Source organism: Egretta garzetta, unplaced genomic scaffold (genome assembly GCF_000687185.1).
Source record: "Egretta garzetta isolate BGI_Z169 unplaced genomic scaffold, ASM68718v1 scaffold768, whole genome shotgun sequence".
Classification (NCBI taxonomy): Eukaryota; Metazoa; Chordata; class Aves; order Pelecaniformes; family Ardeidae; genus Egretta; species Egretta garzetta.
The window spans coordinates 586,386-602,417 of record NW_009260594.1 but is presented as its reverse complement, the minus strand read 5'-3'; the positions used below and the strand labels follow the sequence as shown (position 1 = coordinate 602,417).

At 41.3% G+C, this 16,032-nt stretch overlaps 1 protein-coding gene across 6 annotated transcripts in view; it reads left to right on the top strand.

The window, feature by feature from the left end:
• Positions 1-14,532, top strand: part of CC2D1B (coiled-coil and C2 domain containing 1B) — a 37,253-nt gene extending 22,721 nt beyond the window's left edge. For 4 of the 6 annotated variants that reach the window (XM_035900188.1, XM_035900186.1, XM_035900187.1 and 1 more), the window contains 11 exons: positions 1,626-1,798; positions 2,450-2,575; positions 3,107-3,165; positions 3,426-3,542; positions 3,975-4,048; positions 4,694-4,752; positions 6,593-6,644; positions 8,021-8,120; positions 11,489-11,582; positions 12,335-12,465; positions 13,796-14,532. In XM_035900188.1, the coding sequence (XP_035756081.1) occupies positions 1,626-1,798; positions 2,450-2,575; positions 3,107-3,165; positions 3,426-3,542; positions 3,975-4,048; positions 4,694-4,752; positions 6,593-6,644; positions 8,021-8,120; positions 11,489-11,582; positions 12,335-12,454 (974 nt within the window). In that variant the 3' untranslated portion in view covers positions 12,455-12,465; positions 13,796-14,532. Of the gene's footprint in view, positions 1-1,625; positions 1,799-2,449; positions 2,576-3,106; positions 3,166-3,425; positions 3,543-3,974; positions 4,049-4,693; positions 4,753-6,592; positions 6,645-8,020; positions 8,121-11,488; positions 11,583-12,334; positions 12,466-13,795 lie in introns of those variants that run through there. The other 2 variants (XM_009644639.2, XM_035900189.1) reach the window with 2 other exon arrangements.
• The last annotated feature ends 1,500 nt before the right edge of the window (positions 14,533-16,032 follow it).

Here is a 16,032-nt window from a genome sequence, read left to right as displayed (position 1 = left end):
CCTCAGGACAAAGCAGAACTGCCTACTTGGCTGATGCAAGCTCTTTTGCGGAGTGCAAAGGCATTTCACAGTGCCACTATGATTAGCTCATAACTCTTCTGTCTAGAAAATTCCGTTACTTGTTTCATAAAGACCACTAAAACATAGTAGTTCTCTATTTTGGCTTTGAAAAATCTATGAATCCTCAGGAGTTTTGTTTTTTGCAATTTTAGCTGACATATTAATCTCTGAGTGAATTGCTGTGAAGGAATTGATAATACCTGGTCTCTGGTGTTACAGTAATCTTTCCTGGGTATTTCAAGTATTTTAAAATAAGACCAATAGGTGCAACGAGAACCTGAACAGATTCATACTGACATGATTTTCACAACAAAATGTCAGTACTTCACTACTGTGAAGCTATATTTCACTAGCCAAAGTGCATTCTGTGATCCAAATGTTACCTCCTTCCCCCCAGAATTACGAAGTCCAGCTTACAGCTGATAAATCAAGTGTAAAATAAATAAATAAATAAATGTCTTTTTCTTGTCAAAGAGCGTAAGGTGTAGGGAGGCATGGGAATGGAGTGGAGCAGTTGCACTTAAGGCATATACCAGGGAAGTCAAGGAGCCAAGATCAGTTGGATTAATGGCTTTGCTCAGTCCATTCTACACAGATTTTCTTTGAAAATACCTGTGCTCTGTGTCTCAGCCTCACAGAGCACACTGTGGGTTTTGTCTCAGTGGAATCTGGGCTAGCTACATTGTCTAATTAGTTTGGTTTGGGCTGATTGGGCAAATTGATTACAGCAGCAGGACAGCAGGCTCTTTTTCCAAGGATGGGAATAAGTTGATGATCATCTGACAGCAGTGAACATAGTGTGAGAGTCATTGGTACATTCATTTGCTACAACAGGCACCTCTTGCAAGTGCTGTTTAGCTCATGTAATCATGAGTAGAGTGCAGCGGTGAATACAGTATGAGTATCTTTGGAAATGGCTGTAATGAGCTCATGTTGTACCATTTCCTAAGTGAGGTGTAAGAAGAGGCAGGATGCACTGACCTGGTACAATGTAAAGCGGTCTTTTCTGGCTTGTGTGGTTGTCCTTACTGTTTTGGGAAGGAAAGTGGAGACCTAAGAATTAATAAGAAACTAAGATGGCAAGGAATTACAAATAAGTAGAGGTGGTATGTCTGAATGTGCCTGCACATCGGTTCATCTGAAGTTTTCTCTGACAGATCAGGGGAGAGGGAAGAAATGAGTACAGAAGATGCTCATAATATTCGCTGTCTTTTAGAAGTTAACATGTCAAGCTGAAAGTTTGAATTAAGCCTCTGCTTTAGCCCAATCAGCTCTACTGGAGTCTGTCTCCTGCCTGCAAATAAGGGACTGTAACTACTATTGTGACATTTGTGAAGTGATATGAGGTTTTTTGATGAGGGATGCCATGATAGAAGGAAGTTTGTTTGTTTTTCTGATACTTGACATTGAAACTGGCCAAGAAACAGTTAAGTGCAGCAAGGAAATGTGCTAATTTGATATCTGTACTTTTACTGACCCTTTTCTGGCTATAAACTGAACATGATAAACCTGTTTCAGGGGCATGGCAGTGTCAGATGAGTGAGGGTTTTTATACTGTTTTTCAGCTAGGGAACAGCTGGAATTTCTGGAGAACAGAAAGAAGCAATACATGAAGGCAGCCGTCAAAGCAAAGAAGGAAAATAACCTTGAACAGGCTAAGATGTATCTCCGAACAGCTAAGACCTTTGGCCTAAAGATTGAGCAAGTAAAGTGTGGCAAACCTGTTGATATTTCCAAGGTTCGTAGGACTCTTAGTATTCTGCTTTGTTTCATATTCTTGGACATCTAAGTTCTTACTTCAAACAGTGAATGATTTAATAAATATTTCTTGACACAAATTAAATTAGTTTGCTCAAGTGACAAATCTGGATACTGAGCCCTGAAATTCCCCTATGTTTTGTTTTGTTTCCTCTGTTCTGTTGCTCCTCAAATGTGCCAGATTTTGAGAGAATTTAGTCTCTATGAACCATTTGCTCCTTGATTTACAATGGCACACCTAAACCATGCAGCTTGGAAGTGTTCCCTCGGCTTAGGGTGTGCGTACATCTCTTAGCTGTGTCCTAACTCCATTTTGGGATGAGGATCAGGTGCATGTGATACAATGATGCCCTGGTTTCTCTTGGTATTTGGGTAGATGGGGAAACCAAACTGCACTATAATAGCTCTCCTGACCTGAATAATCAGGGAACTAGGCCTGTAAGACATTTTGCAGGGTTTTATGACTTAAGCAGTTGTCAGGCAGTGATGTAAGTAGTGGTTGGGTTGGAACTGCCTTGAGAAGAAAAACAACCTATCTCCCTTCACTGACCTTTCCATACATTCAGACTGCTTTTTGTCTACTTCATTTTTTCCTGTAAGGGCTCTGAAATATGGTGTTCTTGTGTTGCAGCTGCCATCACCCCCTACAGACGATGAGGGTGATTTTATCTTCATACACCATGATGATGTCAGACTGTCTCAGAAAGCAGATGAAGTATATGCACAGCTCATAAAATTGCTGAAGGACCAACATGAGGTGGCCATTTTATTTTTTTTAGAAACGTTTGGGGTTTTTGTTACATTTCTTTGGGGTTTATTTATATTATAATCCCATCATTGTTTCTGTGGGGTCTTTTGTTTTTCTTTTAAAATACTTTTGATTTTTTTTGTGCCCTAAAGTGCAAAATTTTCAGAGTTGGATTCTCTACTAGTTGAAGTCAGAGGGTGTGCTTGAAGGCTTGGGACTATCAAATTATCACTATTAAATATGAGCACTCAAGTTTGAAAATAGTACCCGAATGATTAAGACTATCTCTTGGGTGAACCTCATATCTAGAAATTTATTAAAAAGTAATAGGGCAGAACAGCTTAAACAAATACTGTGCTCAGCTTTGGGCTTAAAGGACTGGGGGGGTGGATGCTTTGGGCGGATGGTTTGTTTGACTTGGGAAAACTCTTGGCTTTTCTTAAACTAGGTTGTCATCAACCTCAAAACTCTGCCAGTCACGAATCTGTCTAAGGATCACTGAGTGCATCTGTATTTGTTTGGTTTTGTTTCTGTTGACAGAGGTGTTTGCAGTATTCCAAGCAATTCATGCATCTGGGAAATGTAGCAGAAACGACTCGGTAAGACCTGCTGCCTGCTGTTAATCATCCCACAGTGTGGTCATTTCAGGCTTGAGTCTGCCTGTCCCCCCTAAAGATGATGGGGGTTCAGGTTGGTGAGCTTCTCATTGTGTGAAAGCATCTGTAACTGTGAGGCATGCATCTCTAAGTTGCTCTCAGACCCTTGGTCTGAGGCTTACTCTGTGGCTTGTATCTGGCAGAAGGCTTGGTTTGATGTTCCGGTGTATATGTAGCTTTTCTATTGTTTGCCTTTTCTATAGGTTTGAGAAACTGGCACAAGGTTGTAAAAAGGACATGGACATCCTACAGCTTGCACGAGCTCAAGGAATGGATCCTCCAAGCCATCACTTTGAGGAAAGAACCTTTAAAATGATAAGGTGTGGAAAACCAAAGGGATTATTCAGGCAGGCTGGAACGAGTTTTCTGGTTTCTAGCTCTTGTTTAGGGAATTGTGGGCTTCAGCAAAGTCAGGTGGCACCTAGGGGTTAGGCTCAGCATTCCTGAAAGGACATTGAGCAAGTTAAATACAAATAACTTGTTCTCTGACTTTTCTTCTGGGTTTTCTTGTTTTTCAAAATGTTTTTTTATCTTGTTGCCTCTGGGCTTCGTTCGTGCCATTTTTCACTATACCTCAGAGATGTTTTTATCTCAGTTTGTGCTCTTTCCTTGCTCTTTTGTAATTTATGAAGGTGATCTGTGTAGGAGTGCACTATTGAAAAAGGTCTGATGAATACCATTGGCATCCTGGTCTGGCAGTGGATCAGGTGGTGGTGGGCTACTGGGATGAATATGCTTTTTTTTCCCCACAGGATATTTTCTGAGCTCAACAGCACAGAAATGCACCTTCTTATTGTCAGGGGAATAAACCTACCAGCTCCACCAGGTATGTACTCAAAAGGGCATGTGGGCTTTTTCCTCTGAGTAGGTAAGGAAAGTAGCGGGGAATGAGATTTTCCTTTGACTTTTGTAGCCAGCACTCATTAAAACAAAATAATCAAGTTTTGGGTTCAAGCCCCCAAAAGACCTTTAAACAGTATTTAAAAAACTAAACGAACAAAAATCCAGAATAATAAAAAGAATCTGGGTTCCATCTGGAGAGAGGGAAGAACTTCAATTTTCCTGGCTTTGCTCATGACTGGGTCATAGTTTGTTTCATGTTTATCTCCTGTTTTGTTATGAGTGCCTGCCATAACTCTCCACCATCTTAATGTGTATTGACCCTTCAGTAGACAGGAGTTGCTCCTGCCAACATTACTGTTTTTAGTCCCTTGTTTCTGGGAGCTTGTAAACCCTCTGTGCTAGACTGTCTCAGGACTAACAGCAGCATTAAGAAAAGTAGATGTTTTCCTTTGGATGCCAGCTTTCTATGGATTTTGGTTTGATGGGTGGGTTTTTCAGTTGACAAGAGACAGGTCATGAACCCTACTGAAAATTGGTTAGGTGGTCTTGAAAATCCTGCTCAACGTTACAGATGCAATGAAAATATCTGTATTGGCTGTTTGGATTGGCTGGTTGTTGTCTCATTCAGGTGTATCGCCAAGAGATTTGGATGCATTTGTGAAGTTTGAATTTCAGTACCCGAGTGCGGTGAGTGTGTGTCCTGGCTCTTCTGTTCCTTGCTCTGTGACCCTTGCCACTGTGTTAGCTTGTGAGGGCTTCAAGGAGGAAGTGTAGATTTTCTTTTAGAAAGGGAAAACACGCAGGCAGGCATACTGCCTGAACTTACTTTTAAAACAAACTTTTTCTGAGAAGCAGGCCTGCTTAATCTGTTGCCTGCAGATTTGAGCTTTGCTGAACCACCTTGACATTCTCCACACCTTATGCCTAGTGGTGTGGTGTCTGCTTCGGGCTTGCATGTTCTCTGGCTGTCTGACCACCAGCGTGCTGCTAAACAGCATTCACGGTGCTAAGCCATGCCCACCTTTCCCCCCCCGAAGATGCCAATCGGACTGTTTCCAGTCTTTGCAAAATTTGTAGACGTTCACTTCTTTCAGGGGTACAAACGCACTGGTAACTTCAAACACAAGGGCACGCACAGTTGTCACTAGGGGAGAGGGGCTACCTTAGATGTCATCTCCCTCTAAGTCCCATTCCTTTAAGAAAATTAGCTTTTAAAGGCAGTGCTTCTGGACATCTCTTACAATGATAGCAATGGGTTGAAAAAGTTAATCTTTGTCATTGAATATATGCATGGGACTCCTGGTGATTTAATTGACAAATATATATGTGTATATCTGGAGAAAGAGCTTAGGCCATACAAGTTTCTTGTCCTTACTAATTAATACTTACGTCTATGTGCATGTATATATGTGCATATATATGCGTATGTATATAAAAAATATGTATGCATATATATACGTTGCTTCTTTCCTTGAAACTCCCCAGTGCCATCCTGTTCCCCTCACCTTTAAAAGCAGTCTCTGGTCTGAAAAACACTGAAACCATTGAGCTAGAAGGCCATTTAGTCCTACTGTCAGTAGCAGTGCAGGGGCTTCTACTGCTTTCTCTGTAGGGCAAAACCAATCTTTGCTCTTACAGGACTAATACTTAGCCCTGTGAGAGTGCAGAGCCTAGGTTTTTTCCTCCTAATAAATTCTGCAGCGGTTCCACTAAAATAAAAGCAATTAGCTGTGGGAAATTGGTGATGGTCAGATCAGGTTTGTCTTTAGGTTTGAGGCCTTAATGGAGGAGTCTCCTCCCATTAGGATGGCTGAAAACAGAATTGGTCTGTATGATTAATTTTCTGGGGAATAAGTAAGAATCCGTATAGTTGCATTTAATCCAGTTTTCTTTCTTTGTTTTTTTTTTTCAAAGCCTGATCTTTATTACTTAGCCAACAGTCAAATACACCACCTTTCTCCTTCATAGCTGAAATCAGTTTTGCAAAGTAGCTGCAATAATTAGGTCACATTGTCCTTGTTCAGTCCCCAGAGATTTAGTTTGTACTCCGCTTTAGGTTAAAAGTTAATTCATTTTGGTGGCAGATTGATTGTCAGACAAAATAATAGTAGGGCAATTCCCTGAATGATTTGTGATGAATTCCTTGTGTAGCTTATTATTCTAACTAATGCAGAAGGAACAGAATTACTGTGTCCTGGAACGTGCGCAGTTTATCACGTAGTTTAACAGCCACAGTCAGTAACTTTATGATGATTGGATTGAATTGAGTGTGACCATGTAGTTTATCTGTGGCTCTTATATTTAATGTAATGTTTTGGCTTATTCTTTATCTAGTATTATACTTGTTACCATAATGAAATCCAAATATTTTAGTCTTGAATGTACCATGACTCTTCTTATTCAGATAACCCCCTAAACCTCATGTTTCTTGTATGGGTATAAAAATAGCCGGTAATAAAAATGGTTACTACTCTGTATTTTGAAACAATATCTGATGATTTTATGTAATGTGTGTCTCTCTTAATAGGAGCAACCTCAAAAGAGTAAAACACCTGTAATTAACAATAACAATTCTCCAGGTTAGTACTTTGTCTGGGACAGAGGGAAAAACATGGCACCCTAGGAATCGCTGGAGAGTACAGGCTAGTCTTGTACTGTGAATCAGGCTAGAGGGCCTCCCACCACCTTTTTCTTCTTTCTTATGAAAGGGCTTGTTGGAGGGTGAAGTCCAGCTGTGCTGACAGTTTGTTCACCCTCATCCCAATATTGGTAGTAGTTACTGTGTTATGAATTAGTGAAACCATCGAGTTACCAGTCATGCTCCAGCTGTTAGTGTCAACCTTGCTGGGAGATGGGCCAGATAAATAAAATTTACTTATTTAATAAGTTAAATTATTTTTCAAATCTCCATGGATCAGATCTTTTCCAGTCAGGTTTTGTGTCCTGTGAGATTGCCAATTCTGCCACGACTTTTGCTAATCAGCTAACGTTTCTAAACCTGACGAAGCATCATTGGAGAAATAGGCTTTTTTTTTTTTAAGACAGTGTGTCTTGAAACCAACTAAAATACTTTGTACCTTTTGAAAAATACCCCTTTGTACCTAGCCATTGAATACCAGTATTAGACTCATCATGCATTTTAGAATTAATCGTCTTGCACTCTGAGTTTGGTTTGTTGCTATATTATTTTTTTCAATTCTTCAGTAAGCAGCCATCTGCTATCAAAAAAACTTTGAATTGTATCCAAATTACTAGTCATGAATTTATCTCAAAAGATATATAGATAGACATAGCTATATCTATAATTAGAGTTTATATATATAATTTTCTGTTAAGAGTAGAAGTCCTGAAGCTCTGATACTGAGAGCTGTGTTCCAAGCCTTCCAATAACTTCATCTGCGCTTGCTGAGCAGCCGCTTATCTCAGGCTGACAAGCAGAGATGAGTGTTCCTGGGCAGCACAGCAGATAAGTCTTTGGATTTTAGTTGTACAGTGTCGTGAGACTTTCTGATAAAAAGGTATCCTGTGGCGTGGTTCTTGTCATGCTCATTAATGAAACTGGTGTTAAAACAGTATTAATTACATTATCAAAATACCCCTTCCCAGTCATTGCAACCTTCCTATGCTTTTTCCTTATTTTGTACCTTTTTCTTAGCCACAGACACTCTGTTTAATTGCCAAAAGACCTAGGTTCTCCAGTTTTGGCTCTCCAGTAACTCGCTGTCGTCTCTTCATGACGGCTTGGTTTTTCTGCAGTTTGGTTTCTGTCCCTGTAAAGTGAGGATGACAGAGATGAACTGTGCACAGGGACACCAACTTGTTAATTACTGAAATAATCTCCAGAAAAGGAGGGCCAAAATGAGATAGAGAGAGGTCTGAGTATGTGCCTGTAATAGATACTGCACGTAGTTTGACTTTCACAGCTTTCTTTCATTTTTCTGTGTCTTAATTGTAGAATATAATCAGTTGTTTAAGTTGAACATCAACCGAAACCACAGAGGTTTCCGACGAGCAATTCGGTCCAAAGGAATTAAATTTGAAGTATTTCATAAAGGGTAAGTCTACAGTTTTCTCCCCCCTCATTGCTTCTCTAGTGACAGTTGAAAAGAGTTGTAGCTGAAATTTATGAAGCACAATCTTTAAGCTAGCAATAAAGTGTTGTCTAGTTCTCATGTCTGAGAACTCCTTTCAAAATGTGCCTGAATTCTGTATCTCCCCCTGTGGGGGTGAAGAAAAGGCAGAAGTCCAGTGAAGTTGGCTCATAACTGGCAGATCATTGAGGATTAGTGCATTAAGAGGAATTGATGACACTGAGAAGGTAATGATTCAGCTTCGAATTGTTTTGATTCTTACCCAGTTTGGTTTTAGTCATCAGGACTAGAAGATTTAAATGTTATATGGGATAACTTTATAGAATAATGAAATACAAGTGGCAGCAAAACATTAACAGCAGTAAAGCAGATGACAGATGATGGCAGAACTAGTGTCATGTTGTTGTACTTCCCTTCATTCTGAGGATCTTGCAGTATTTACCAAACACTGCTAGCAAGCTGTTAGACTGTCTTGAGAGAGACAGACTCCCCTCATCTCAGAGATCAAGATGACGAGACGGATGTTAATGATGGGTAAAGTTCAGGGAAATCGCCCTACATCTAGGCTCATTACTGATTTATTCTAAATCGGAGTGGCCTATATTCACTAATCCCGGAGCTGGTTGTGATCCATGACTTGGATGGGATGTTAGATAACCTGGTTTTGTCTCAGTGGCTCTTTGTGCACTTTGTTTTTATTACTGGGACATGCAGAAAGGATCCATAGGTTCTCGGAGATGGTTTTCAGGTTACAGGTGTTTTAATTTGTGAGCTAAAGTCCCCTTGGTTTTACTCCAGATCTTCCCTTAGCACCTCCATTAAAGCAAAAGCTGATTTTCTTACTCTTTCTCTGTTAATCCTGACTGCTCCACTGCTCTGTTCAAGATTTCATCATTAGAGATCCTGCCTCTTTTGCACAGAACTGTTAAGTGTTTACATTCATGTAAAGCATTTCTCCCGAACTTTTGCATACCACTGCGCATATGGGACGTAGCCTATTCTCTTACCAGCTGGAACTCTGCTTTTTTTAAGGTTTGAGCTCAGGCTTAAGTTCACCCATTGGGAAACACTCTCCAGTGATTCATGAGTTGTATGCCAGCTCCAGATTGTCCTTTGAAGCCTTTTGAAAGATTAGCGGGTTGTCTCTCGTCTGCTTCTGAGATTTTTTTTTTTTTTGTTATTGTTGTTCTCAAAACAGGAATCTAACAAGTTAAATATATGCTTGTCTCTGGGTTGGGGTGGAGGGGTGGCAGTTCCCCTGGGCAAATAGCAACAGGGAAGGAGAAGAAGAAGAAATGCCTACTGATCACCTTCCCCAGCCCTCTTCTCAGGAGAAGGGAGAGGATTAAGTGATCCAGGCTCTTCTCTGAAGACTGTCAGCTCCCCGTCTTTCTTCAAGATTATAAATGAAAAATACTTTCAGACATGCTTGTAGATGTTGTCATTTTGGGGTCTCTAATAGCTCTTTGACCATCTCCCAAGAATTATTTTCTCTCAGTGAGCAAAGGAGACTTGTTTCAGGTCATATATATTAAACTTCACTTTAAAAAACACTTTCAAGTAAAAACCCAGCAATGTATTTTTCCAAAGGAAAAGTCTCTCCTTTAAACCTCTCCTAAAAGCTTCTGAAGATAAAAGGAGATTTCCCCAGAGCTGTTTCTGAAGCCATGGCCTAAAGCAAGTTCACATTCTTCACTGCAAACCCCCCAGAACTGATCAGGGATGAACCACTCTTTATTGTTTCTTGAATTATAAAATGGAAAAACGCTTTTAAAAAAAGTCAGCCAGAAGAATTGCTGATTCTCTTTTTAAGTTTATGAACAAAGTGTCCAACATACTGCAGTACAATTATGTAATCTTTCTTCATTTTAAGGTGCTTGTGAAGTAAAGGAAGTATTCTAGCATGCAAGCTAACAAATTCTGAACTTTGTTAAATGATTTTGTGAGTCTACTGTACTCTCATTGGTGCAGAACACTGTCTCACCTTTGGAAGGCTTTCTGTCAACAAAATTCATAGGCATCGTGTTTGGAGGCAGCGCTATCAGCCCTTGAGGTACTTGCGACGCTTTTCTTTACTACAGTGATTTGTGTTGAGATGGACAAGAAGTAATCTTGAACAACTGAGCTGGAGTCTTTCAAAGTCCTTCAGCAACAGGTTCTTCCTAACAGTAACTCACTGCACATTCCAGTGCATTCGCAGTAGTAGTGGTCTTGCAGTCTTTAACCTGTCTCAAAGTGTCCATGCTCCCCACTGTGATCATGGGGCTCCATATAATGATCTTCAGAGTTTTTGTTGCATATGTCAGGTCTTGCTTGACAATATCTTAATATCTCTTAATAATAGGAAGAAAAGTGGATGTTTTGGGATTGGGTTTTTTTTATTATTTGTTGGCTTGCTTGCTTGTTTTTTTCCTAAATAGAATGGCATAAAAAGGAAGCTTCTGAATTCTTGGCAGATTTCCTCTCTAAAACATGACAGGCATGGCTGGTTGGCTTTCCTACCTCCAGAATCTCTAGGTTTTAGTTGCTTATCAAACCTCTCGAAGACTGATTCGGGGAAATGCTTGGATGCAGGCAAAGAAATCCAGTGCTTTGAGCTGAACACTTCTGTGGAGTTAGTGTGTTTTAGTCTTTCTGGTAAGGTAAAAATGGATCTCTTGCTGATAAAACAGGAGTGACTGTAGGAGAGAAAAGTTGATTGTTTTCCTTGCAGGATAAAAATGCTCCGTGTTTAGTTTCAGCAGACTAGAAATTCTAAAATTACAGTTCTTGACTGTTAAAACTACCAGTATGAAGGTGAATCAGAACAATAGCTGAAATGAAATGTTCTTACTTGTGGAAATTGAGTGGTTTGATTTATCCAAAAGAAACAGAATGATTCATGCGACTTTTTCCTAATAAGTAGTTTGTCAAAACCAGCATGTGCCTGTGAAATGTTTGTTTTGGTGAGAGATGCAACTTCCTTCGGAAATTTTTCAGCCTGTTGTATTAAACAGTCTGTTGCTGAAGACTGCTGTCTGTCCTGGCTGTTAGGCCCTTCTTCCCCGTCGCCCTGTTGCAGGGATGAAAGCTGCTGCCATTCCAAGTGCTAGTTTAGTTGTTGGTTTGGGTTTTTTTTCTTCACCTTTAATTTGGTTGCGAGACAGTAATTAGAAAATGAGCACTTCAGTATCTTGTCCTTGTAGTCTCATTCACAAAGGGTTTGCCCCTTGCAGCCTGGCTGGTAGGGCTCTAGTGGCATGCTGTGGTGCAGATCGCGATGACCTCTTAGCTTGCTTTCTCTTTGATGTTCTGAAAAACTGCCCATTCCACTAAGGAAGATTTCTTTGAAGCAGGTCCTTTTTCAGAAGTGACAAGCAGGTGGGGACGGCACACTTAAAACTGGACAAGCTGGAATCGGAATGTGAAGTTAGAGAGATCATTGAGGTATGTTTTCTGGATGAGGTGTGTTCTTCTAGTAAGTAGTATTTGAACACAAAGGGAAAATGAATATTGCATTACATAAATGTGTTGTATAGAGCTGATAGTTTTGTACTGGATGAGTTTGATAAACAGTGGGCGGTTCTTTGTTTTATCATCTCTGGAAGCTTGTCTTAGCTGTGACAGTTCTGGTATTGGGAACTTCTTGGGGACTCTCTCCTGCAAATTTTCTGTATCAAGATAAGTTTTCTTTGTCAGGACCAGAAATTCAGGTGATTCCCAAAAATATTTGTGTTGGTAGCTAACAGATCAAAGGGTTAAGTGAAGACTGCCAGAGTGGATAGAGAGCTGCCCTAAGATCCAGTAGGAGATAATTAAGTGGAGCCTTAAAAAAAACCAAACCCAACCCAACCCTCCTGCTGCATCGCAGGCGTGCTGAGGACGCCGCTGCCTGTAGCAGCCTCTGAGCTGCCTGTGGAGCCCATTTGTAGCTGGGGGGCTTGGTGCGCGGCAGGCAGAGGTGGTGCAGCCAGTGGTGCAGCTGCCTTGCACGGGCTGCGTGGGGGGACCTGCTCTGCTGAATTGTAAATCGGGGGAAGCACATGACCGTGACCCCTCCCAGCACTGCAGTCACCCTCAGGTGATCCCTGTCATCTTCTAGTCCTGGGGAAATGGAGTCAGTGGTTGCCTGAGGCACTGTAATTTGACATTATCATTCGTATGTGCGCTAACTGCTCTTCTTTTTGTGGTTCTTTCAGATTTTTGATGGCAGAAAGCCCACTGGAGGGAAACTGGAGGTAAAAGTGAGACTCAGGGAGCCCCTCAGTGGTCAAGATCTTCAAACAATTACAGAAAATTGGTTGGTCCTGGAACATTAGTTCTGTCTGAGGTATGAATACTGCATCTAAAGATGGTCTGGCCAGAACTTGACAGGGCTTCAGATAAACTCTGCGTGAATAACGTCTTTGGTTGACATTGACCTACTTACGTGGCTCTGGCTTTGATACCATTCATCTGTATATCTGTAGTGGTGAATTGACGTAATTTCAGAAATGAGGTTACAGAAGCTCCGATTAGTTTCTGCATCAAAGATGCTATTTCACAGTCACTCGAAATAGGGGAAATGCTCCTAGCATTGCCTTTATTTGGAGTAATAGTATTTAGAAAATAAGATTAACGAGTCCTTTCTAGGAGGGAGGGCGCTTTCTGTCCCTCCTTACTGTTAGCAAAAAAAACTTCTGAGTCAGCAAGGATGCTTCTTCCCCTGCCAGAAGCTAAAGAAGGGCATTTGTTTGTCCCATGGAAGTCTGCTTAACTTCATCTGAAAGGGGAACTACTGGAGACAGGCTTTCTTCTGGACACTTGAGACTTCTGGGCAGGGAGGAACTGCACAGCTGAGTACAGGCTGCCTGAAGAACTGTGCGTGGTACCTGCTGTGCTCATATCAAGTGCAGAAGAGGAGCTGTGTGCTGCCAAAGTGGCTGTATATTAGGATGAAAAGGAGGTAGGCTTCCTCCTCTTGCCAGGCTCTGTGGAAACAGCTTGATTTTGGAGCTTCTCTTCCTTTCTCATACTCTGATTTTCGGTGTCACAAATTCTCCCTTCTTAAAAAAAACGAAAGCAAATAAATACCAAAAGTTCTGGTGTCTTTTTTTTAAAGTGATTTTCTACATAAAGTTACTGAAAGGTAATTCAGCCTGCTTCATGTGTGTGTCTGACGTTTGAAAGAAATTCAGATTAGTTGGACACGATCACCGATACCCTGAAACTTAGGCTAATGCTCATCAGCTTCACAGCAACATCACCTGTTTGCCACACCTTTGCTTCCAGCTTGGGTTAGATTTCACAGATGGAGAGGTCTTGTTTCAATACGTGGGTCTGAAGTTGTAGCACCACAGGAACTGTTTGTCTAGCAATTTCTTCCTCACAGCCAAGTTGGTCGGTAGGCTGCCTGTGACGGTCACAGTTGGGCTGTGAGGGACGCGTATGATGGCCCTGTCTGAAGTAACGACTCAGCCTTGTGCCGTGACTGGACACCGAAGCATTTTCAATCACTAGAGCTTAATAATTTTGCCCCATAGATTTTTCTAGTTGACCATCCAGAAAATTGATGTCAGCTTTGTACATATAATGTGACTTTGAATTGTGAACATCTGTTAAGTACTGCATCAGGTAATTTTGTTGGGTTTTGTTGTTTTGTTTTGTTTTTGTTCCCCCAGATCCATTGGAACCTTAAAAGATGCGGGATGAACGTACGTGGAAAGATGCTGCTAGCTGCAAGCACCAAAGATGTTAAATGAATGCACTACTGAACCTAATGTCTATTTTGATAACAGCCATAATGCTTATCAATAACTTAAAGGCAAATGTAAGGCTCTGGAGATTTGCTGCTGCAGGGGATTGTTTTGTCTATACAAAATAGACAGAATTGCCTTAACGTGGGACTACTAATGTAGCACCAGGATGAATGTTACATTAACTATGCATAGCGGTGTGGGAAAAGTTTAGCCCCTTACAAATTCCCTGAGGCAGTGCAACAACTTTTCAGTCAAGTCACAGGTAAGACCTTTGCTAGAGTTCATTTTTTCAAGCGTCGGAGCAGCCAGTGTGGTCCAGTGAACAGCCTGCTACGGCTTTTTCTGTTCTCTCTTATCAAGGCCTGCTTGGGGTGTTTTTTGTTTCCTAAAATAGAGGAGAGCGAACTTGGGCAGCAACCTAGTGGCGGTGTGTCCCTCCTCTGCATGCCATTGCAGCAGAAGTTCAATGGGATGTTGCCTTTCAGAAGAAAAGAATGTGAGACTTCTCAGCAGCAGGTGTTTCCAGATAGACATTTTTGTTCTGGCTACCAGTTGTCTGCCGTGCTTGCTGCACTGCTTGTTCAGTGCAGCCTGGGTACTGTGCCTTCATCCTTTTTCTTTCTTTCTTTGTTTTTTTTGTTTAAATTTAAAAAAGGAGGGGGGAAAAAAAAAAGTATGTGAGACTCTGCTGCTTCCCAAATGGTCCTGGTGTTTTTACAAGAATAGGCTTTTATGGTTCTTCCAGGTGACGGGGAAAATCGCCACTCTTTGTCATATAGAAAACTGGATGATGACCGTTTTCAGGAATGCTTTCGATCAGCAGCATACAAAACATGGTACCAAATATGTTGGTGGTTTTAATTTTCTGTGAGCCAACAAACTGATCTAAAAGGAGAGGCTGTGCCTGCGCTGGGGCGCTCCTGCACCAGGTTTAGGGAGGGCAAGTTTGTAGACAGAAAAGAGTCCAGACAAATAAGGCAGCGCTGCCTCTGTCTTCGTGAGCAGATGAAGACAATACAGTGTTTAGTTTTTAATTTCAATAAATTTAATATACAAAACTACATGTTGAAAATAAAAATATAATATGCAGTTTTTTTGCAGTGTTAACTAACTGAATTGTAAAAGTACAATTTTCTTCTAAAACAAGTACTTATTTCTTAACAACATGGTAATTAAGGTCATTTAAAAGGCTATGGTTGAAGCAAACATGTCAGTCACCAGTTGATAGTGTTTTGCACAAACATAACCCAAACCTAAATGACTTTTGGGGCAAAGGAAGAGAAGACAAAAGATTTTTCACCTCTTTTACTGCATTATTAAGCATAACAATGCAACTGAAGTAACTGGAAAGCCGCTGCTGTGGCAAAGCTGGAGTGCAGGCTCTAGAAGGCAAATTATTACTTAGTTTATGGAGCGCTCTTCTGATACGGAATCTGGCCTACACTGTGTAGTGCTGCCCGTGTCCCAAAGTGTGCAAAAACAGCGTGCAGAGGGGAGGCTGAGTGCCCTTAGTCGCTCCGCTGCACTAATCCGTAGGAAGGCTAGTGACTGTGTAATAGCTAGGATTGTCCGTCATGAGCATCAAGTAAGCCGCATTCAGCCAGCCACCTTTCCCCCAAGGCCAGAGCCAAGGCTTCACCGTGATGTAACGCTTACCCTCCTAAGTGTAGTAGCATGCTACCTCTTGCTGGCCAGCTTTTATTTCTGGAGTTGAACCCCAGTTCTCCAGGCCTGCCTTCCCCAGGTGTTGGGCGGTGACAGCTGTAATTTGCAATATCGGATTTGTCAGACTTTGCTTTTTTTTAAAAAGCAGTAGCCATTTATTCACAAATGCACTCTGTACATATACTGTGCTGTCTTTACATAAAATACATTGCTACGTGTACAGTTACCTTTTCCTTTGCCCAGCTAATGCTGTATATTTGTTTAAAAACCATAGCATCGGTCTCACAGTAGCCTTGCGCTTCCCTTTGTATTTGAAAGGACGCCTGTGTTACTCACATACAGCAAAACCAAAACGATCCCCGCTGCATCCACCAGAACTGATGCTGCGTTCACCATGCATCCGCCCCTCTCCCCCCAAACAGTGTTCTGTACAGACAGGAGGAGACCCTTCGCCCCCCTTCCTGGGAGGGGCTCGCGACAGCTGCTGGGGATGG